Here is a 23,443-nt window from a genome sequence, read left to right as displayed (position 1 = left end):
ATGGGCCACATCAGGATGAGCCAACAAGGAACCACCATTCACTTGACCCCTGAAACAGGCGAGAGCTGCTACTTGTACCTTTAAGGAACTAAGGGCCAAGCTTTTATTCAAGCCTTCTACAAAACATTCAAAATAAGCGGGATCTTGGCTGAACAACGAAGAGTACTTCGATCTTCACATACCAGGCCTCAAACACTCGCCAAACTCGCTCATAGGACAAGGAAGTGGAGAATTTTCCAGCTCTTAGCAAAGTGGAAACCACTGCCGCTGAGTATCCACACTTCATCAAGCGAATCCTTTCAAGGGCCATGCTGTAAGACAAAATAGTGTCAGATCTTCATAAGGAACAGAACCTTGCCGCAAAAGATCCCTTTATGCCAGGCTGGAAGTCGAAGGGGCGATTCCACCAGAAGTCACCACAAAGGCGCATACCACGGTCTCCTTTGGCCAATCTGGAGCATGCAAGAGCACCATTCCTCTGTGCACTCAATCCTTCGGACTACACTGCCCATCATGGGCAATAGAGGAAAGGCGTACAGCAACTTGTCTTCCAGTCACTCCTGCACCAAGGCATCGATCTCCAATGACTTTGGATCTCTCCTGCGACTGAAGAATCACGGAACTTTCACACTGCAAGAAGTCGCCAGCAGGTCTAGGAATGGGAGACCCCAGAGATCCAGAATCAGCTGAAACACCTCATCAGACAATGTCCATTCTCCTGGGTCCAGACTCTTCCAGCTGAGAAAGTCTGCTCTTACATTGTCTTTTCCTGCTATGTGCAAGGTTGAGATCATCTGGAGATACACTCCTGCCCATTCCATAATTTGATCTATTTCCTGTGACACATATTGGCTCTTGGTTCCTCCCTGCACACTGATGTAAGCCAGTCGCTGCACTGTCAGAGATTATCCGGACTGATCGACCGTGCAGCCTGTCGCTGAACTGCAAATATTTATTTATTTGACGGTTTTATATACCGACGTTCATTGGGGATATCACATCGGTTTACATTAAATGTGAAACTATGCTTGGGTAGTGCTTGACAGAGAACGTGAAAATAAAATATACAAAACCTAGAACAAGGGATATATGCAGAACTATATATATTAATTACAAAATAACTAAAGCGAAATTACATGGTACAGAATTAATGAATTATATAGTACAGAAGTGATGAATTTGGATCAATGCAGCTTAGCAATGAGAGAATATTGTATACGTATATAGAATATAAACATCATAAGGGAAGGGTCCATAGAGGAAACTGGGTGGCTGGGATGCCAACCGGACTGCCCTGGCTTCCAGTCAACTGATGTTCCAGAGAGACTCTTCTGCATTCCAGCGCCCTTGCGCCGTCAGCTCCTGCCAGTGAGCTCCCCAACCAAGGAGGCTCGCATCTTGTCAGTATTTGCCAGTCTGGTGGTGCTAGGGAAACTCCCTTCCTTAGATGATCTGTCTGCAGCCATCACGGCATTTGGGAGGGGACCTCCACCGGCAGGTGGAGCCCAATTGAATAATCCTGAGACTGCGTGTTCCACCCAGACAGCAGAGAGCACTGAACATGCACCCTTGCCCACAGTACCACTTCCAGAGTTGCTGCCATTAAACCAAGTATTTGCAGATAGGACCATATGGTCAGGTGCAAAGTGTTCATTAACAGGAGGAGCTGTGCCAGCAAATTCTGAATTGAGCTTCTGGCAGGAAAACTTTGCCCTGCTTCATGTCGCATCGAACCCTGAGGTAGTCCAATGACTGAGCAGGCTGAAGGCTGCTCTTGGCCAGGTTGTCACCCAGCTGAATTCCTGCAACAGGGAAATCACCACCTTGCGAGTCACCAGGTGGCTCTCTTCCAGTGATGTGTCTCGAATCAGCCAGTCATCCAAATACGGGTGTACTAGGATCCCATCCTCTCTCAACTCTACTGCAACTACTACCATTATCTTGGAGAAGGTCCTAGGAGCGGTGGCCAAACCAAAGAGCAGCACCCGAAACTGAAAATTGCGACCCAGAACTGCGAAACACAGAAAGAGTTGATGTTCTGGTCAGATGGGAATGTGAAGAATCACCTCAGTCAGATCCAGAGAGGTCAGAAATTCCAATGACCATTATCCGTGAGCATAATATTTCCATGCAAAAATGCTTCTCTCATAGATGGTTGATACCTTTGAGATCCAGGATGGGATGAAAGGAGCTCTCCTTCTTGGGCACAATGAAATAAATGGATTGAGATGTGGGCACTGGAACAACAGCCCTCAGACTGAGGAACCTCGCCAATGTACCCTCCACTGCCTGCTTCTTCTGCGGGGAGTGAAAGGGAGCCCCCATGAACACATCCCGACGAACACTGCAAAACTCCATCACATATCTTTTTTTGTATCACCTCCAGGACCCACCTCTGATAAAAGAGAGAGAGGCATCCCTATCTCCTGTTCCTGGGGGTGGGTTGGCAAACCTTCATTGGGAGGAACAGGAGGTTCCACTGCCCGATCCTGCGCTCCTTCTGAGTTGTCTGGGATGAAAGGACTGAGACCTTGCAAAGGTTCGAGTCCTTTGAAAGGTCACTCCTCTATAGGGTCAAAAATGCTTGTATTCTTTAGCATGACCTCTCAAGTTGAAGGAGCATGGCAAATCACTGGTTCCTCTGGCAAACGAGGAACCAGTGATTCGCTCCATTTACTGGCCAGTTTCTCCAACTCGTTTCCAAATAAGAGCGAGTCTTTAAAGGACAATTTGGTAAGACTAGCCTTGGAAGTCACATTGGCTGACCAATTTCTCAAGCATAACTGACACCTGGCTACTACTATCAAAGTCACCCCTCTGGCCGAAGTGCGGTACAAATCACAGTCCATATCTGCCCAGACGGCAGCAGCTGGTTCTATAACTGCCCTGGAGTTCACTCCAGAGTCACTGACCTCCTGGGAGAGAAGCAAACAAGAGCGAGCCACCAAGGAACAACAAGAAACGATTTGCAAGGTCATTGACACTGCTTCAAATGCTTGCTTAAGGATAGTCTCAACCCTTCTATCATGACCATCCTTCAAGGCCATGCCTTCTTCCACAGGAATAGTGGTCTGTTTGGAGACTGCACATACAAGTGCACCTACTTTCAGAAAATGTAAACACTTTCTTACTACTGGATCCCGAGCATACAGGCCTTCCAAAACCCAACTCCATTTGAAACTAGCCTCTGGGGCACCCCACTCAAGATCAATCAATTCTTGAATGGCCTCCATCACAGGGAAAAAAAACAAGAGGCTTTACACGCAAGGAAACCTAAATGGGATTTCTATTTGGCTCAGACACGGATTCTGTCCCAGGAACCCTGAACACTTTCAAGGTCTGGGAAATAAGAGCTGTCAGTCCCTCTCTATGTAAGAACCATAACATAGACCTATCTGTTTCTAGTCCAAGAGGAATTTCACCATTCTCCAAAGAGTCTGGATCGGCGTCATCATGTGCCATCTGGATCTCTATTGGGCAGTCCCGCAGCTGCACTAGGAGTACTCCTGTACTTAACAGCAGGCCCAAGCAAGGTTCCTACTTATGACTCTGCCCTGGAAGTATTGGACAGGGCGGAGGACGGCGCCTGAAGAAGAGATTGCAATCCCTGGAAAAAAATTCTACCCACAAAAACATAGAAGTATCTATACCAGGAGGTACCTGAGGCGTACTCACTGAGCCACCATCCCCTGCTGATGAACCAGTTAGAGGAGTTCCAAAATCATGCGCCCACCTGAATAGTCTCTTCCCAGACCTACATCAGGCTGGGAAGAACCAGGCTTAGTGAAATCAGAGGAATATAATTCTCCCTGAGCCTCCAAACAGTGCTGGCACAAGTTAGCAGGCACCCCTGGCTGAGATGCCCGAATATGACAGGAAGTGCAAAGAGCAAGGCGCTTAGGTTTCTTAGGTATAAGTGCCATTAGGCCGACAGAGCGCTGAGCGGCGGCTGGAGTTGTGTGTCTACTTTTTTTTTTTTTTTTTTTTTTTTTTTTAACATCCAAAAAAAAAAAAATCTAGGCATCTAACCTAGGCATCCAAGATTTAGGCACCCAAGAATAAATGTAACAAGCTTAATCATACAGCAATGCTTAACTTAAGCACACAGATAAGCATGCGGCCACTAAAGGTGCTGCTTAACTTGGATGCACAGACCACTAGGCCCCACTAAGCGCCCAAACACTGGGTGCACAACCTGGACGCACAGCTAGGCACACACACCGAACCAACCATCCTGTAGAGGGCAGCCTATAGAAAGTGCCCAAAATGCCATTGAAATCTACCACGCCACATGTGACAAGCCTCAGAATGGGGCCTCACCTACAGAGGCTGCTCAACCCGTCAGGCTGCCCACGTCCCTTAACCTCACACAAAACAGGACAAACATCGGATCGGCACGCCGAGACTGGGGGAAGAGGAAGCCCTAAATAAAAAAAAACCTCCTTCCCTGTATTGCTTTTTTTTTTTTTTGTTATCTGGCTGAGTACAGAGACGGTCTCCAGCTGCAGGAAGAGAGGGCTTGTGCCGTCATCACCGCGCTTAGTTTCCTGCACCCATTGCCTTTCAGCTATTTAAACAGCTAAGTCCACACCGGCTAAAAACCAGCTACTGGACCAAGGTACACCTCTGAGGGACCACGGAAATCACCTCAGGAATTTTCATCTGGGGGAAAGACCATTTGGTATCACCTCAGAAGAGTGGAATGAATTCATTTTCCTTATTTCTCCTTTTCAAATCTAAGCAATCACCCAGTAGGGAGATGCACATCCACCATCTGCTGGTGACTGAGAATACTGGCAGGCTGATTTCACTGCAGGGGTACATATACTGTGATGACAATTTGTTCCAACTCCATCAGCTGGTAAAGCTGCATAATCCACTTGTTCTGGATTCATCTGATTGGATCTTAAGAAATATTACCTTATGGTAGCTGATACTGTCTTCTTCTCTGACTAACCATTCAGGACCACAGACAGTATGGGCAGAGGACCCCTTTAGTCAGAAGCATGAAAGGGTCCAAGTAGGGAAGGAAATGGTCCCATCCTAGGATTTTGCATAGCACAAAGCCTGGTGCATAAGAAGCACAAATTCAGGAGAAAATGCACCTAGCAGCCCCTAAGGAGGGTCTTTCCTGTGGGTCTAGCCAGAGCTAAGACTTCATGCCCTTTTTTCCTACCAATGAATAATCTGAAGGGGGGCTTGAGAGCCTTAATCCATGTGGGCTCTGAAGGCTTTCTGTATCTGGAGTGCCCAACCCTGGAGCTGTTGCTGAGGCAGCACCTGCTGCTACTCACAAAGGGTTCCTCCGGGTGGGGAGAGGGAGGGGGAGGGAATTAGTGGCAGCTACCACCTCCTATAATGCTGGCTCTGTCTCTCTATCACACACAGGGCAAAGGGAGCCAGCTATCGTGAGGAGCCTTCTAATACTACAGGCTGTGCACCTGTGTCCTCTGAACATGGCAGCAGGTTTTGGGTTTTTTTTGGTTTTTTTTAACCTCCTCCGTGTGGTATGGTCGCCTGCTACAGAAGCGGCTGGTTCTGTGAGAAGAAAGCTGCCATGGGCCCTCAAAGTCGACATGCAAGTATACCAAAAGCTTCCTGCACTCCCAAACCTATTAACTATTCCTTGCAGAGGAAAAGAAAAGATAGTCACTCACCACCTCCAGGTGGCCCAGAGCCATGCCTAAGAGTTGGAATGGTGCAGCAAGTCCATGCTTTCATTATGCTTCGTGGTTCCTCCACCCCCGCCGCCCTTTTTTTTTTAAATTTTATGCTGCTGGCAAAAGATTCAGAGCAGGGAGCAAGGCAAAAGAAGAAAGGGGGGGGGGGGGAGGGAGGTAAAACGTCCAGCTACTGATCTCCTGCTGCTCACTCCAGTTCCCTAATCCCAGTAGATGGAAACCCCCTTCTACAGCAACTCAACCAGACCCTAGGGGTACTGAGAGCAAGCTCAAGGGAAAGCTCTACTAGAGAAGTAGAAAGAAAAAAAAATTGCTTCTCTTTCTTTCTGGGAGTGGGCTCCTGCTAAGAAAAGCAGTTCCTAGAGATTGTTGTGCCAGGAGCCAGTGGGCTGAACCAGGCCAAGGACTAATCGGGACCCTGGGAGCTGATTAGAGACCTGCTCTGACTATTCTGCAACTACTAGAGACAGATTACTGGTAACCACACCACCCCACCCCATATAAATGAACCTAATGTCACAAGGGAGAAGTGTGTCCTCTGTCTCCAGCAGCTGTGGAGGGGGAAATTCCCAGGAGTAAGGACTGGTCTAGCAGGAAGATAAAGAAAGGGTCAAAATACCCAAATTACTGCCATCAACGTTGCTAACACGTATACATTCCAGCCACATCAGTGGGGAAGCATGGAACAAGCAGGCATGCAATATTCTAAACTGGCCCATCGAACAAGGTGAGATCAAAGACTCTCTCAGCAATTGTCCTACCTGCAAGGAATATGCACACAAGCAGCATAAGAAAATGATGTTGTCACGTAACATACCAACACGTCCTTGGCAGATTGTCAGCATGGACTTATTTAACTTTGCTGAGAACAAGCTCCTGTTAGCCAATCACTATTCAGACTTCTAGGAAACTGAACTGCTCTCAAACGTATCCATGGAAGCCATGATCAAGGGTTGCAAGACACAGTTTGCACATTATGGTCAGTCAGATCAAGTGATTTCACATAATGGGCCTCAATATGCAAGCATGTAATTTAAATGGTTTGCTACTGACAGAGTTTGAACATGTCACTGCATCACCTTGGCACCCATAAGCAAACTGCAAAGCTAAATCAGCTATGAAGCTAGAGAAAAACCTGTGCAAGGCAGAATAAAAGGGATAGCAAAGATATGTGGAAAGCTATACTGCAATGGAGAAACACACTAACAGAAGACATAGATAGCAGTCCAGCACAGCACCTGATGTTAAGAAGATTGACATCATTGCAAGTAGCCAGTAAACTAGTTGAGCCCTGTGTGATATAAAGGTTATCGGAAAGGCTGCACTACAAGAGGCAAGTCTTTCAGCTATAATGTGTCTGCTAGGGATTTGCCAGAGATGAATATTGGTGAGCCAATACTCATAAAATTATTACTAGAAGGTTGAACGAGCTGTTGGAAGCTGAGTATCTGCATGCAAAATGTCACACACTGCTCATATCTGGTGAATGTTGAAGGAACTCTCTATCACCGCAATCATGTGGATCTGCAAATGGCTGAGCAGCCAGCTTCACAAGACTGAGGTGGACAGCATATACGGCACAAATGAAGGTCCAAGCAATCCCTCCTGTTCAAGAGCCTGTCAAAGCACGTAAAGGACAGGATCTGTAGGGAACAGTATTGATGGGAACCTTGAGTATACAGACACCTGCTAGAACTTTGGGGGGGGTCAAGAACGATGACAGAGAGAAAACAGCCCACCATCACAGACATGGATCAGTAGCTGCAAGCACAGAAAAGCCATCTGCATTCAAAGTGGATGACCCTCAAAGCCTCCTAAGGGCATTTTACAATAGAAAGCTGTGCATATACTTAAAGGGAGATGTTATCAATGTTAAAACAGTTGAGTTACATTGTGGCTGATTGTTATATTTCCCTGTGCTCTATTTCCTGTCTCTGTTGTAACTTTAACCTTGTATGTTGCTTGCTGGGCAAAATGGCACCTGTTCACCAGCAGCTTTCAGTTTTCTTATTTCTATGTATGAGACAATACTGGGAGCAGCACTTATCTTTCCAGTTTGATCAAAAGGTATCATGTATAGGCAGGCCCACCCATCACATTACATATAATTGAAATAACCTGATTTTTGTTTACTATATTTTAAAATGGTTTGACATTAAGAGGCTATAGCAAACAAACACTGCCTACTATCTTTATAGGAAGATTTTCTCTTTCAATGGGCCCTTAAAAAAAGGGTCAGAAAACCACTAGTTTAAGTGGTCACTATTAATGTTTCCTGTCACAAACAGGGCTCCCAGAGATTCAGGTTCAGTCTCTGTATAAGGATCACTCTCAGCTCACAGCTGTATCTCTCTATCTGCACCCAACTGTCAGGCCCATACAGTAAACTGCGCGGGAGAGCCGGCGCTCCGAGGCAAGCACCTGCTCTCCCAACGCGCAATTCAGTATTTAAATTAGGGCCCGCACTAATAAGGAGGCGCTAGGGACATTAGCGCGTCCCTAGCATCTCCTTATTGGCGGAAGCGGAGGCTGTCAGCGGGTCTGACAGCCGATGCTTAATTTTACCGGTGACGGTTGTCGAACCCGCTGACAGCCAATGGTTCGGAAAACGGACGTCGGCAAAATTGAGCGCCGTTTTCCAACCCACGGGCAGATTATTTTTTATTTTTGGGGCCTCCAACTTAATATTGCTATGATATTAAGTCGGAGGGTGTACAGAAAAGAGTTTTTTCTGCTTTTCTGTACACTTGCCTGGTGCAGCCTGAAATTAACTTCTGCCTTTTTTTTTTTTTTTTTTTTTTTTTAAATCTCTCAGATATACTGTTTCTGCTTCTATTAAATCACTGTAATTTATTCTTGTTTAGTATATTTAATATTTTTTTTATATGGTAGGACCTTAGCTAGTCTTAGTGTATTACTACAATCCATGCTTTGGGAATACACTCAGGAGAAATCTAAGGAAATATTTCTTTACAGAGAGGGTAGTGAATGCATGTTCCCATGGAGGTGGTGGAGACAAGGACAATATCTGAATTCAAGAAAGCATGGGATAAGTGTAGAGGATCTCTAAGGGAATGGTAGAGATTGAAAGCTGAATAATTGTATGGTCTTTTTCTGCTGTCATGGTTCTCTGTTTCTACATCTCTTTGTACAGGTTACAGGAATAGGCTGAAGCCAATTACCAAATAAGAACAACTGATGAACCACAAGCAGCTGCACACTACATACCAATGTCATTAAGTAAATAAAGCACTTGACTTTCCTTGAGTCCACAGCAATTTTCCGGTTTGTTTAACAGCTGAAGAAAAGAAGAAAAATATGACTAAGTTCTCCTTGCATTTTTCGTTAAACATTTTCTTATGTGTATACTTCATATTGAAACATAGGAAAAGCCATTAAAACACGTTTCTTCAACAATAACTTTCACAATCAAACATCAACACACATGATATTTAAACTATTACTTTCAACTGGAGTGTCAAGCAAAAAAGGTGGCAGGTGATATGCATAACACAGCTCGTCCAAACCATACAATATTGTACTGCTGCAGGTTTGTTTCAGGTCTCCCTTTAAAATTGTCTGGAAAGTTAATGTACAATAATATATATTCACTTAAATATATATATATATATATATATATATATATATATATATATATATATATATATATATATATATAAAAACATATATATATATATATATGTAAATATATATATATATTATTATATTTTTTAATTAATTATTTATTTTTTTAAATTAAAAAAGGTTACTGTTGGCCATATGGCTCAGGCTATAGCACTATATAGCAGAAGACTCCACATGAAGTCTCCTGTCTAACACAGCCTGTGCTTGATTTCATGACTGCTGCTGGCTTAAGGAGCAGGACTGAAGATAAATCTCCAAGGAGACTTTGCACCAGCCCTTCTGGCCAGCAAGTGTAGTGTTGCCCAGCCCAGTCTTACCTACTGGGGTTGAAGTGCAGAAAATGGGTTAAAAAAGTAAGGTTAAATGGGAGAAAAAAGAAATAATAACTAAAAGGTCATAATAACAGCTGCTTCTAAAAACCTAAGTGCAATGAACGACTATGATAAGATTCTAAAACCAGATTCAAATAACAAAAGACAACCTCCACATTTCTCCCTCCATGTCTTATCCGGATAAAGAGTGGAACAAAAAGGTTCTGAGAAAATAGGATGGCAAAGAGATGCCTGACTGCAGCTAAACCAACTAAAATGTGAATGCAGCCAGCAAGAGCTACACCTGGAGAATCAAAGACAGAAGGTCCACACCACCAATCAAGCTACGACCCTGCAAATTCCAAATGAAGGAAGTCTGCATCATAAAATCTCTAGAAGAAACAAGGGACTACCCACAGTCCATTTTCTTATACTAGCACACATTTGCATAAATTAGCATTACCTTCCGAAGATCGCCCGCACAGCAGTATTCCATTGCCAACAGTGGGACATCATTCACAAGGCAGTCCAGCTCTTCAGGAATACTGAAAGCTTTCACTACACTGGGATGGTTTAATCTAAGAACATGGAAAGAAGAGACCAATGTTGAAAAGATCTGTAGTGATATTCCAATGGCAAGTCAAAAAGGTCTTCTTATTCTCTTTGACTAAGCATCCTTATTACTCTGTTTTGCTATCTCCTTATTCCTTAACTAGTTTAAGTTACAGCTGGCCCCAGAATCTCTATCTATTACTTCACTAACAAAAGTTCAAGGTGAAAGGCTATCGGAATGTTCCATATTTTTGGGTCAAAGCAAATGAATGTGCGAGGGATGATAGACGGGTCTGTTGTGAGGAGGGAAGCTCCCTTGTGGGATTGTTTAAAAACAGAAGTTGGGAGAGAGAATCTAGAGCCCAGCTGTAACTTGAACTGGTTAAAGAATAAGGAGATTGCAAAATAGAATAGTGAAAGGAAGGGAGGAAGAGGGAAACCCCCAAAAAACTTGGCTATCTACTAAGTCCTTGCCTTGATTCTACTGCAGAGACTCCGCCCTCTACTACTGATTTCTGGAAAGTTTTCTTAATTAAGCCACCATCGCAAAATTATTCTTACCAGATAATTTGCTTTCCTTAACACCTGCTAGACCTGTCTTCACAATAGGGATTTCCTCCTCTACAGCTGGTGCAGACAGAGAACACGCCTCCACAATTCTGAAGTGACATCACCTATCCTATAATGCAGGCATCCTGAAGGCAGCACCTAGTAGCCTTCTGCCAAAGCTGATCTTTAGCCAGACTGCCTTATCCTGAATAAGCACTATGAATTGGATATATTAGCAGTACTACACTGCCCCTCGAGATTATATTCAACTTCATGGGGCAAGGGTATAGGACCCATACATCAAATTATGTATGTGATAATGCTGACTTATGTGCAGAGAATAATCTTGACAAACTATCTGGAAATGTTATGCTTATGTTGACCCTGTCCCATCTCTCAAGGAAAAAAGTTAAAGACATATTCCACCTCCCACCTCCCCACCCCCCTCATCCTTTTTTTTTCTCCCAAAAGTCTAGTCACATTTCATGCAGAGGCTGAGGACTGGAAGTTTAGAAGAAACCAGAAGATGGAGGAAGCCCTAGCAGGAGATAGGAGCTAGAGCTCTGCCTCCCCCTCCCCCCTGAAAAGGACATAGGGACAAGATAGGAACATTGAACGAGAGAGGGGGACACCTTCCTCTCCTCCTTGTTATCACTCTTTAATATCTTTTGCTCACGCCGAGTGGGAACCAGACTAGTCTAGCAGGTGTCAAGGAAAAAAATCAGATAAGAATAATTTTGTGTTCCTTATCCCCCTGCTACACCAGTCTTCACATAGGGATATATAAAAGCTACTACTCCCTTGGGTGGGAAGACAAGCGTGCAGTGCCTAGCTCCTTTGCCCTGAGGAAAGCATTTGGCTTGGCCAGAGCATAGACTCTAAGATTTGGTAAATGTGTGGGGAAGTCCAGATGGCCACCCTGCAGATATACTCAGGGGACAGCCTTGATAATTCTGCCTATGACATTGCTTGGGCTCTAGTGATATAAGCTGCCTCTATTGTCTCCTTGATCCTCCAGCCAAGTGTTAAGCGCCACGCCATTTGTTATGACGCTTATGGCCAGGGAGACAAGACCACTTAGATTTTTTTTTTTTATTATTCATTATAAGTAGTCTTGGGAGATGCTGATGTCATGCCTCCACCAGCATCTCATCGTATACAGGAAGTGATCCTTCTTTTATAGATAACATTCAATATTGAACAAGGGTAGAAGATTCTGGAGAGTTGCGTGACCGTCCAAAGAATCATTTACATAGTCACATCATGCTTTTGACATGACAACTTATCTCTGAACTGCCCTGATTAGTTTTCCCAGGAGCTGAGGGCCCATTTACCAGGACTCTCGAGATAGTCCTTTGTTCTGTTAAAATCTTACTGGTCAAGGTAATTAACACATCTTTGGCTGTGTTTATAGATACTCCTGAGAATAGATAGAAAAAATTTTAATCAAGAAAAAAACTCAATTACAGTAGATGATCAAACCTGTTTTAATTTAACCGATACCGCTAGAAACCTCGGCCTGATTTTCGATTATGAATTAAATTTTAAAGCTCATATATCCCAAAAAGTCAAGGAAGGTTTTAATAAATTAAGGCTTTTAAAACGTTTGAAACCGATACTTTCTCCATATAATTTTAGATACGTTTTACAGATGTTAGTATTTTCAGGGCTTGATTATTGTAATTCAACATTGCTGGGACTTCCTAAATCCACTATTCGACCCCTTCAGGTAATCCAAAATGTTGCAGCAAGGATATTGACGAACACAAAGAAAAATGAACATATTACTCCAGTATTAAAATCATTACACTGGCTGCCCGTGGAATTTAGAATTAAACACAAGACTCTCTGTATGCTTCATAAAATCATTTACGGAGACAATACGGATTGGCTGAATACAACTATTAAATTACATTTACCTCAACGAGATCTAAGATCATCTAACAAAGGCTTGTTATCAATACCTACAGTCAGATCAGCACACCTGAGTGAAGTCAGAGAAAGAGCCATTTCAGTAGCCGGACCGAAGCTTTGGAATAGTCTGCCACCAAATTTGAGAATGCAAGATAATCCAAAGAAGTTCAAAAAAGATCTTAAAACATGGTGTTTTTTACAAGCATACAGAGATAATGCCCAAGAGTTTTTATAAATCTATAGCAGCTTTTATGGTTTTTTTATTTCTAACTTTACTTATGCTATTTTTAGTTTTTAAATAACTCTTTATTTTATTGATGTTTTATTGTATTTATTTCTGTTTTCTTAACTGTCTTAAGTTAATTTATTATGTAAACCGTTAAGATAGAACTTTTTGTTCTGGGCAACGGTATATAAAAATTGCACAAATAAATAAATAAATAATAGTATCTGAAGCTCCAGCCATTGGTTTCTTCTTTGTATGACCTTATGAATAAGCATCATCTTGGAGCCAGCCTGTCCAGATGTCCTGAAAAACCTGCAAGTCATTTTCAATAAGTCACTTAGAGTTCATTTAGCTCAGGCAGGCTAAGAAAAACAGAGGACTCTGGGACATATTTTCCTTTCTCCATGTTGGTTTTCTGTTCAGGCACATATCACAAGGTTGATTCGGAGGCTGTTTCCCTTCTATGTGGGCTACCATATACCATGAACAGCCTGTCAGATTTCCTGAACAGATTTGTGATCTTGAGTTACCTTTAATACTGTCTGCCTAACATCCAAGCAGCATAGGGCCATGTTTCCCTTGCCTGAATTGTCCTTCTTGAAGTCTGGTAGGGAGATTGTCTGAGAAGAAATGGTGACAGACTTCTGGTAGACCAAAGGGGACTGGGTGGAAGGCAACCACATTTTTGGAGAATACCAAGTACAGATCCCTACAAAAGGGGGCCTGTACTTCCAAGCCTCATCTTGCTGAGCAATTAGTGACCATGAGAAATCACCTTCAGGAAGGGGTCCTTTAAGGGAGCTTATTTCCATGGCTCGAAGAGGGTCTTCTCAGCACCCAGAATATCAGGTTAAGTTCCTCTAGAGGGGACCAAGGGGCTGAACAGTGGCCTAAGGTGCTTTACCCTTTGAGAAAAATGTGCAACATCTGGGTGCATTGCTATGCAGGTGCCTTTGTCTAGGCCCCTATGGGCTGACATGGCCACTACCTGCACCCTTAGTGAGCTGAGCGATAGTCTGTTATCTGATTCCTGCTGAAAAAGACTTCAGGATTATGATTATCATCATTTAGGATGTGGGTTATCTCTGCTCTCCACGAAGACATCCTACCTTAACAATGAAAGATTTTAACAGGCATCACATTCTGATGCAGATAAAAAATATCCTCCGCTTTCCTTGCCTTTAACCTGGTGGATATGACCATAGGAGTGTCCTTTTCTGCTCAGACATGTTCCTTTCAAGGGCCATGCCGTAAGAATAAATGGAGCTGGGTTTTCCAGCTATATGGGGGTCCTGGTAAAGGACCCCAAAATTTCCAGAGGTCCGTATACCATGCTCTCCTTGGTCAAAACTGAGGCAATTAGAACTGGTCACATTGCTTGACTTTCTATTCCTTCCAGATTTTTTTTTCTTTTTTACTGGCCGTGGATGAACACCTACAACAGGCCTTTCATTGGTAAAGGCCCAACCAGTGCATTTATTCCATTGGAACCTAGTTCCCCTTCTTCAGCTGAAACAAAACACAAAATATTTTGTATTTGTATTTTTCCAAATAGCCCCCTCTTTTTAAATTTTTTTTGGTGAGATTCCTTTCATGGGATATGGGAGTATGTTTCAGCTAAGGAAAAGAGGGACTCCCCCTTTCTCCCTGCCACTATGACTGAACGCAGAGTCTCCCTCCGGAATGCGGGCCCCTGAGACACTTGATGACTTCCTTAAAGTCTAGAAATGGCCAAAAAGTTCCATCCTTCTTGGGTACCACGAAGTGAATAGGATATGTTCCCAAGCCCTCTTCTTGGGCTGGACAAGGGGATACTACTTGTAACCTTTATAATTTGGTCAGGGTAACCTCTATTTACATACGGGCCGATACAGTAAAAATCGTGGGAGAGCGGGCGCGCACAGGACACTCTCCTGTGCGCGCGATACAGTAAATTAATTTATTTAAATTAGGGTCCGTGGACAACGGCTGTCAGCGAGTTTGACAGCCGACGCTCAATTTTGCCGGCGTCGGTTCTCGAGCCCGCTGACAGCCACGGGTTTGGAAACCGGACGCTGGAAAAACTGAGTGTCTGGTTTTCAAGCCGCGGGCCCATTTAAAATTTTTTTTTTTTTTAACTTTTGGGGCCTCCGACTTAATATCGCCAAGATATTAAGTCGGAGGGTGCACAGAAAAGCAGTTTTCACTGCTTTTCTGTGTACTTCCCCGGCGCCGGCGGAAATTAACGCCTACCTTTGGGTAAGCGCTAATTTCTTAAAGTAAAATGTGCGGCTTGGATGCACATTCTATTTACTGTATTGTGTGGGAATACCTAATAGGGCCATCAACATTCATTTGCATGCTGCGGGCACTATTAGGTTCGGGGAGGTTGGACGCGCGTTTGACGCACTATTACCCCTTACTGAATAAGGGGTAAAGCTAGCACGTCGAAAACGTGCGTCCAATTGCGGGTTAACAATGCGCTCTGCCGGAGCGCACTGTACTGTATCAGCCTGATATTTATTTAGAATTCCTTATATCCACAAAATCCATATTGTTCAGTGCGGGCAGCAGTATAAACATTCATAATGCCGAAAACATACAATTATACCATCTTCTTTTCTGGAGAGGAGCACTAGAAACTACAACCTCTGAGGTACTGTGTCTTGGCCAATCCGGGGGCATCCTATCCGAACCACATCTGTCGGTTTTCATATGGGTCTGCTCCAAGTAGTGCCTAGTTAGTAGTTACTGGACTCAGCTGGACCCCTGATCGTCACTGGGGTGGATGACTGGAGCCTGCCACCAGTGGATCATCACTATCTGCCAGCATGGCTTCTTGCAAGGTTTCAGACCTCGATCTCTTTGCCCGCTGGCAGCTGGAGGTCCCAATCTTGTGTCTTTGGTAATCCCCGAGGCACTGGCGCCTCCAGTTCCTAGAGCTGGACCTGGGAGTCCTTAGGACTGCGCTAGATCCTAGCTTAGCCGGTTTCTCTCTGGACAGCAGTCCCCCCCCCCCCTCTGAGGGAAATTTACCCCAGCGCGACTTTGAGACTTCATCTGCAGTCCAGATACAAAAACTTAGTAATCTTCTGAGGCAAAGGAAACCACCCTACAGAGGCTGTTGCAATATCTGTTAGGCAGGTCACACCTGATTCAATTTGGGCCGTGGCTTCCGTATCTGGTAGCTGTGAAATCCAGCAGGCCACATAGCCTCCATCCATGGAAGCTTGTAGAGTCCTGCATCAGTCATGGGGGGTCTGCCATACTAAAATTTTTTTTGCCAGTTGGTCCTTCTGTGCCACCCCTCCTTCCACTGGAACAGTGGTCTTGTAAGTGACAGCTAGTTCCAGGGTGTTCATGCAAGCGCGAACTGACATCAGATACTGTTTTGCGGCAGCCTTGTGCATAGAAGTGCACAAACGCTGCCGCGACCTACCATGCAACGTCTAAGCAAAGCCTTAGAGCGGAGCCTAGCTAAAAAGGCTGCTCAACCTGCCACAATTCCCCAAGCTCCCCTGGAGTCGGGACAGACATTGGATCGGCGTGCCAAGCTCAGAGGCCAGAAGGGGAATGGAATCCCTAAAATTAACTCCCTCTTTTCTTTTCTTTTTTTTTTTTAATATACTACACAGGGATATTTCCCCTTTTTTATATTTTAAGTTCTTTTGTTATGTTTTTGATGATGTCTTATGAGTTGATTAATTTATATCTATGTTTTTATCTTTAAAAATTCTTATGGATGATTATTATTAACTAACTAGAACAGCTGATAAGCAGTATAGAATGTTGTAAATAAATAAATCCCCTCCACCCTCAACATACCAAGCCTCATCACTGCAGTGAGCCAAGGGCCATGCACCCAAGCTTCTTCCAGAGCCCTGAATCCAGCCACTAGCTGTCACCCTTAGCCAAGGACATGGCTCCCTCCTTATTCCCCCTGGGGGGAATAGGGAGCTGTAAAGTCCAAGGGGATCGAGTACAGAGTGTCTCAAAGACCAAATGACCACAACTGGGTATAGCTCCAAAGCAAAACATAACTTTGCTGTGGTCAAAAAATAGTTTCAGAATTACGAAAATCGGTAAAAGATAAAATTCAGTGTCCAGCACAAAAATACAGTTTCTCATGCTCCTTGAGTCGCATTAGTAAGAACCTGAGACCTCCTTTAGCTCCCAGTGGGTAAGTTCTCACTTCACACCCCTCAGAAACTGAAGAATCCTCCTCCCCGACTTGGAAAGTTTGGCAATACTTGGTTTATGTCTTCAACCTCCCATACTAACTGTCCTACCCATGTGATCTGGGACAAACGCCTTCCAGCGCACCAGATCAGATTGTGGGCCTCTCCTGGAATCCCTCAGGAAGCGAGATAACACCTCTCCCAATGAAAAAGCAAAGCAAACTCATTTCCCCTGCTGTTGCCTCTCCCTTTGTCGAATCACCCTGATAAACCCTTACTAATCACTCAACACTTTGGGCTACACACTCCTATTACTGGAAATTTCCACTTGTTAAGAACTAGTGAGGCCTAGTCATCCAAACTCAAAGGTTTCTGCCCACCATTAACGTCACGTTCAAATGAAACTTTTTTTTGTAAATAAATACTTACTTCTTCATGATCTGAATCTCATGGCGCCACCTGTCTTTGTTCTTTGCATTTAGTTCCAGTCGACAAGATTTAATAGCCATTCTATCACCTGTATCCTGTATAAAAAAAAAGCCCACAAACACAAGTCATCACACTTTGGTGGCAGAACTATGCCTTCTTTGATGTACTACATTTAAAAACCCAATGAGAGAAAGTACATTAAGCAAAACAGACTTTTTTTGTGGTAAAGGCGGAGATGCATTGACAACAGCAGTAACTTGCTGCTGTTGCCAATATTTATTTTAAAAGCTATTGCGATGTGAATTGAAATTTAAAATGCTCTCTCCTGTTACAGAGAGGCATGTTACAGTGGAGGGACTCTTTTTTAAAATTGTAGCCATCTGCTCTTAATTTTAGAAACGTGCTCTTATGCATCCAGGTGCTACACAATAAAATAAATAATCTGACTTACTACGGCTTTTCCAACATGAAGGGGGAAAAATGTATAGTTAATCAAACCTACAGACTGAAAAAATAAAAAAATTAAGGGGATCTGTCAATCACAGCCATGACTAACCCCAACTTCCAGGATTGTCAGCAGAAAAGGAAACAAGAAACACCAAATGCTGGCAATCTAGACCAGCCACAACTGTGACGGCCAGGTTCACAGGCCCCGATAACCCTTAACCTATCCAGCTATGTGCCTATAAGACTACTAAGTTCATCTCAGGAGATTCCGTTAAAAGCCCCTTTGCTTTCATCCTGCAGGTTGGCAGAAACAAGAACTGGGGCACTTTCTTATGCAGAACCCAGTCTTTGGAGCTCTGTACCAAAGGAGATTAGAGCTAGTATGGATTACATGCTCTTTTGTAAACAGTCAAGGCTTGGTTATTTTATATTGTCTTTAATGAATCCAAAATCTGACCTTGAATATCCTTTTGTGGTCCGAATCCTCAATTCATTTTTGATTGGGTAAAGAGGACTAATTTGGGTACATATTTTTCATTTATTATATCTGCTTTTGTACTGATTTGATCAAGAGCAAGATGTCTATTTATTTATTAAAAAAATAAATAAATAAATAAACTCTTCTATACCGTCGTTAAGTTAATTCACCATTACAACGGTTTACAGAGAGGCACAATAAGAAAAAATATAATTGGTATAGATTACAAATTTAACATGTGCCAACATAATCTCTATTATTAAAATATGTTACCGTTCTGTGTGTTGAATAAAGGTTAAATGTCAGTTAGGAAACTGTAAAGCGGTTCAAATCTATGTTAATATGTATTGGAAGATATAAGAGAAAAAAGCTGATTGCTCGGTGCGTCCTTATCTATTGACTCTTTTACTCCTCTTTATTTTTCAAGAAAGCTTGTTTAAAAAGCCATGTTTTCAGCTTAGTTTTAAATAGTTTCAAATTTGTTTGCAGCCTTATTTCGAGTGGCGTGGAGTTCCATAGAACAGGTCCAGCCAGTGATAGTGCTCTCTCCCTGACTTGAGTGAGGCGTGCTGATTTAACAGAAGGAACAGTTAATAGGGCCTTATTAGCAGATCTCAGGTTTCTGTGTGGAACATGTACGCGTAGTGCAGTGTTAAGCCAGTCAGCCTTTTCATCATGGATTAATTTGTGAATTATACACAGTGCCTTGTATTGTATTCTTTGTTCAATTGGAAGCAAGTGTTCCTGTGATGTGGTCTCTTCTTTTTGCCTGTCAAAATTCTGGCTGCAGAATTTTGCAATATTTGGAGTGGTCTAATGGTAATTTGAGGTAGCCCTAATAGCCCTAAAAGATGTGCGATAATGGACTAAGACTGTTCAATCTCAGGAAGAAATCACTTATACAATGAGGTGAATTTTCAATATGCTGACAGATTTATCCATGGGTATTCAAAGATAGTACAATGTTTCATCAATGGGGCTGCATCAAGAGGGACCCACAATAAAGACTCAATGAAAGGAATCATTCAGTTTACAGCGGGTGCTCATGGACAATTCTAGAGAAGGGCATTCGAGCCCAAAGGATATGTGTAAATAGTTCAGCCAGCCAAGAGATCCAGGGTGGTACATTTGCGCCAAAACTGAATTATCTTAAAGATACCATTAAAGAGGCACTATGTCATCACACACATTTGGTGCAAATGTACCACCTAGACATCTTGGCTGCTTACCTGTTTGAAATTTCACCTCATCGTAAGAGTGATTTCTTTCTGAGATTGATACGTCTTATTCCATTGTCACGCATCTGCTCTTATTATTGACTTTTTATGTATGATTGCTTTACTCTATGCTCTATAGTTCATTTGATCTCAATATTCACTTTTTAACCTATGATCTTCTTTCCAATACTATGTGGACATTATAGTAACCGCTCCCAACCACATGATATTTGCATAGTAGACATATGTTTGTTTTATTATGTTTATTTTGTTTAACATGATTGTACATGGAACATCCATCGACTGAAGGATGTAGGATGGAAGTGGTTACAGCCTGAAGGGAAGACTAGAATGGAGGTGGCCAACCTACGGGCAAAGATACATCCTCATCCTACTCGACGACTCCACCACATTTGACACGGTCGAACATAAAAGCTTAATCTCCAGACTAGCTGACATTGGTCTAGCAGGCAAAACTCTCGACTGGTTTACATCCTTCCTTAAAAACAGATTCTTCAAAGTAAGCATCAATAACCACTCCTCAGATGCCATACCCCTGGAAATGGGAGTACTCCAAGGATCCGCACTTTCAGCCACCCTGTTTAACATTTACCTACTGCCTCTGCCAGCTCCTCACAAGTCTCGGCATCACATACTACATGTATGCTGACGATATCCAATTAATAATTCCTGTAACAAACACCCTCGAAAACGCATTAAAACTCTCGGCCACCTACCTAGACACCATAAGAAACATGCTAAACCACATGAAACTATGTCTTAACATGGACAAAACAGAGTGCACACTGCTTGAAAGAAAAAACTCCGGAATCAACATGAACCACACCATACAAATCAACAACACATACATCAAATTAAAAGACAACATGAGAGATCTAGGAATATGGTTAGACCCAGAGCTCAACTACAAAAAACACATCACAATGAAAATCAAAGAAGGCTTTCACAAATTACTAATCCTCAAACACCTAAAACCTCTACTGTATCACCCTGAATTCAGAACCATTCTACAAGCACTCATTCACCAGCTTCAACTACTGTAACTCACTCCTGATAGGCCTATCCAAAGCTACCATACAACCACTCCAACTACTACAGAACGCCTCAGCCAGAATCCTCACCGGTCACAAAAGAACTGACCACATCACTCCGGTACTAAAGAGTCTACACTGGTTACCTGTAGAAAAGAGAATTGAATATAAAACTCTAACAATTATACACAGTACAATACACAACAGTGAAAGCACATGTCTAAACAACCTTATTCAGAAATACATCTCTCAACGAAATAAGAGAGCAGCAAATAAATCACAACTAGACATACCATCAGTCTCAAACACAAAACGTTCCACTGTAAGAAACAGAGCCTTTTCAATAGCAGGACTCCACCTCTGGAATTCACTACCTGAACACCTAAGATTACAAAACAACACTAAAATATTCAAAAAAAGCACTCAAGACCTGGCTCTTCAGATAAACCTTCAAAGACGGAATCGGCTAATCAATCACACCACAAACACCGCATACTACTACGGACAGTTAATTACTACTACGGATAGTTAAACTCTTTACAACTGACGATAAACCCAATCTGTTGCTATATAAGTTGCTAGCTATAAGCATTCTGCATCCATCGTTTTAACCTTTCCTTCTCTGTTATACCATTTATGTTGTTATACCAGTTGTTTATCTTACTTGTAATTCGTTGTTTTACCTGTAAACCGGAGTGAAGGCCTCTAGCTAAACTTCGGTATATAAAAGCATATAAATAAATAAATAATTCGCCTGGAACCGTTTTTAAGACTACTTGCATCAGTCTACATGGCAGCAGGTACGCCAATATTTGAAGCCTCCCTAGAAGTCGCCAATGCCTTCTACCAAATCCATTCAATACTGCAGCATACCAGGGTACAAAAGAGACAATCATCTCGGGATCTGCTGCAGAGCCAGAAAAGGACAGACTTGGGACATTATACCAGCCACAAGACTTAGATCCTCTGCTATGCTTCAGATGTGGAGAGAGAGGCCACTGTAGATAGAGTTACCAAGACTAATCAGGAACAGCAAGCACCCCAGGAACTGTTAATTTGTTCTCTAAAATGAATGAACAAAGGCAGCCCTGGAAATTTTGGACAGGCCCAAATGGAAGATGGTTCCCTTACGTTGAACCAGAAGTCTGTACAGGTGATCAAGGGGAAGGCAGTCCCTGGTTTAGAGACCCAAACTCTACACCTTCTTTAAGAGAAGAAAGGGCCAAGTCTACCCAAAGACATGGAAAATAGAGGTCTTTCAGGAACTAAAGAAGGTTCTGTGTCCAATCTTAAAGAGTCCATGTTTCAATAAGCCCTGCATCATCCAGACGGACAAATCAGAGGTAGGTTTGGAAGCAGTCTTGGCCCCCCCAAAAAAGAAGGCAACTATCAAAGGTTTGAGAAACAAACTTAGCTCATCCACTTTTTGCTATTCAAAGAAGTTTATTGAGTTAACACATAAAGACTTGCATCTTCAAAGATGAAACTGATGGTCCCTCACCGATTTTTTTTGCCAAGAAAAGGAAGGCTAGGAACATACAAGCACGTATTAGCTATGGAGAAATACTACTCCATAGCTAAGAAGGAAGCACTGGCAGCAAAGTGGGTCTTAGAAGCACTGGAGAAATTACTTACCTGATTATTTAGTTTTCCTTAGTGTACACAAATGGACTCATGGTTATGCTCCCCTGCCAGCTGATGGAGACAGAGCAAGCTGATGTCACAGTATATATATACTCCTGCAGTGACACCAGCCTACCAGTATTCTCCTCATATGCAACTGGGGACAGATAAGCAAAAAACTTGATTAAAAACAGGCAACCATAACTGTACTCAACCAACAAGAAACACTGAACTCACGTAAGAATCTAGGTACCCCAATCTAGAGACTGGATGAACACTTACTAGTAATCCCTTGGGACCTGGAGCCCAACAGGAGGGCTACTGACACACTTATATGGCAGCTGAGGGCAGGAAGCTGAGTCCATCTATCTACACTAAGGAAAACAAAATTATCAGGTAAGCAATATCTCCATTTCCTAGCATGTAGACAGATGTACTTAGGTCCAGTGGGATGTCCGAAAGCGACTCCCGAACAGGGTGGGCAGCTGCCCGTGGTCCAGTCAATACCGCATGTGCAAAGGCTGTGAACTACCAGGCTTGCACATCCAGACGATAAAACCTGGAAAAAGTTTGTAAGGAGGACCATGTTGCAGCTCGGCAGATATTGACGGGCGACAACAATCTAACCTCCACGCATGACATTGCCTGACCCTAGTGGAATGGGCCCAAACCTACATAGGCAACAGTTTTTCAGCATCCACATACACGACCGTGTCCACCTCTTTAATCCAGCAAGCTATTGTAGCTCATGAAGCTAGAGCATCCTGCATTCTTCCACCAAGGAGAACAAACAGGTGATTCGTCTTCCTGAAAGGTTCAGAAACCTCCAGATAAACACACGATAAATCTCTTGGCATCCAAGCAGCACAGGAGGTGATATTCCTCTGCATCCAAGACCTTAACCAGGGATGGCAAAAAAATGGACCGATTCAAATGAAATTCTGAGACCATTTTGGGCAAGAAGAATGGAACAGTACACAGCTATAACACCCCTGGAGTCACCCGAAGGAACGGCTCCCAGCAAGACAAGACCTGCAGTTCAGAAATTCGACACACAGAACATATAGCCACCAGGAACACTGTTTTCAAGGTCAATAACCGCAAGGAAAGGCTATGCAGCAGTCTGAGCGTAGGGCCTGCCAAGAAATCCAGCACCAAGTAA

General features: G+C 43.1%; 1 protein-coding gene across 2 annotated transcripts in view; it reads right to left on the bottom strand.

Annotated features, from left to right (window-relative positions):
• Window positions 1–23,443, bottom strand: part of CHUK (component of inhibitor of nuclear factor kappa B kinase complex) — a 154,233-nt gene that overhangs the window by 108,456 nt on the left and 22,334 nt on the right. For both annotated transcript variants that reach the window (XM_029609573.1, XM_029609572.1), the window contains exons 2-4: window positions 17,465–17,559; window positions 10,101–10,215; window positions 8,910–8,979 (exon numbers count right to left, since the gene is read on the bottom strand). In XM_029609573.1, the coding sequence (XP_029465433.1) occupies window positions 8,910–8,979; window positions 10,101–10,215; window positions 17,465–17,559 (280 nt within the window). The remainder of the gene's footprint in view (window positions 1–8,909; window positions 8,980–10,100; window positions 10,216–17,464; window positions 17,560–23,443) is intronic.

Source organism: Rhinatrema bivittatum, chromosome 7, assembly GCF_901001135.1.
Source record: "Rhinatrema bivittatum chromosome 7, aRhiBiv1.1, whole genome shotgun sequence".
In the NCBI taxonomy this organism is placed as follows: Eukaryota; Metazoa; Chordata; class Amphibia; order Gymnophiona; family Rhinatrematidae; genus Rhinatrema; species Rhinatrema bivittatum.
The sequence above is the reverse complement of the archived record's forward strand: the minus strand, read 5'-3'. Positions and strand labels throughout refer to the sequence as shown.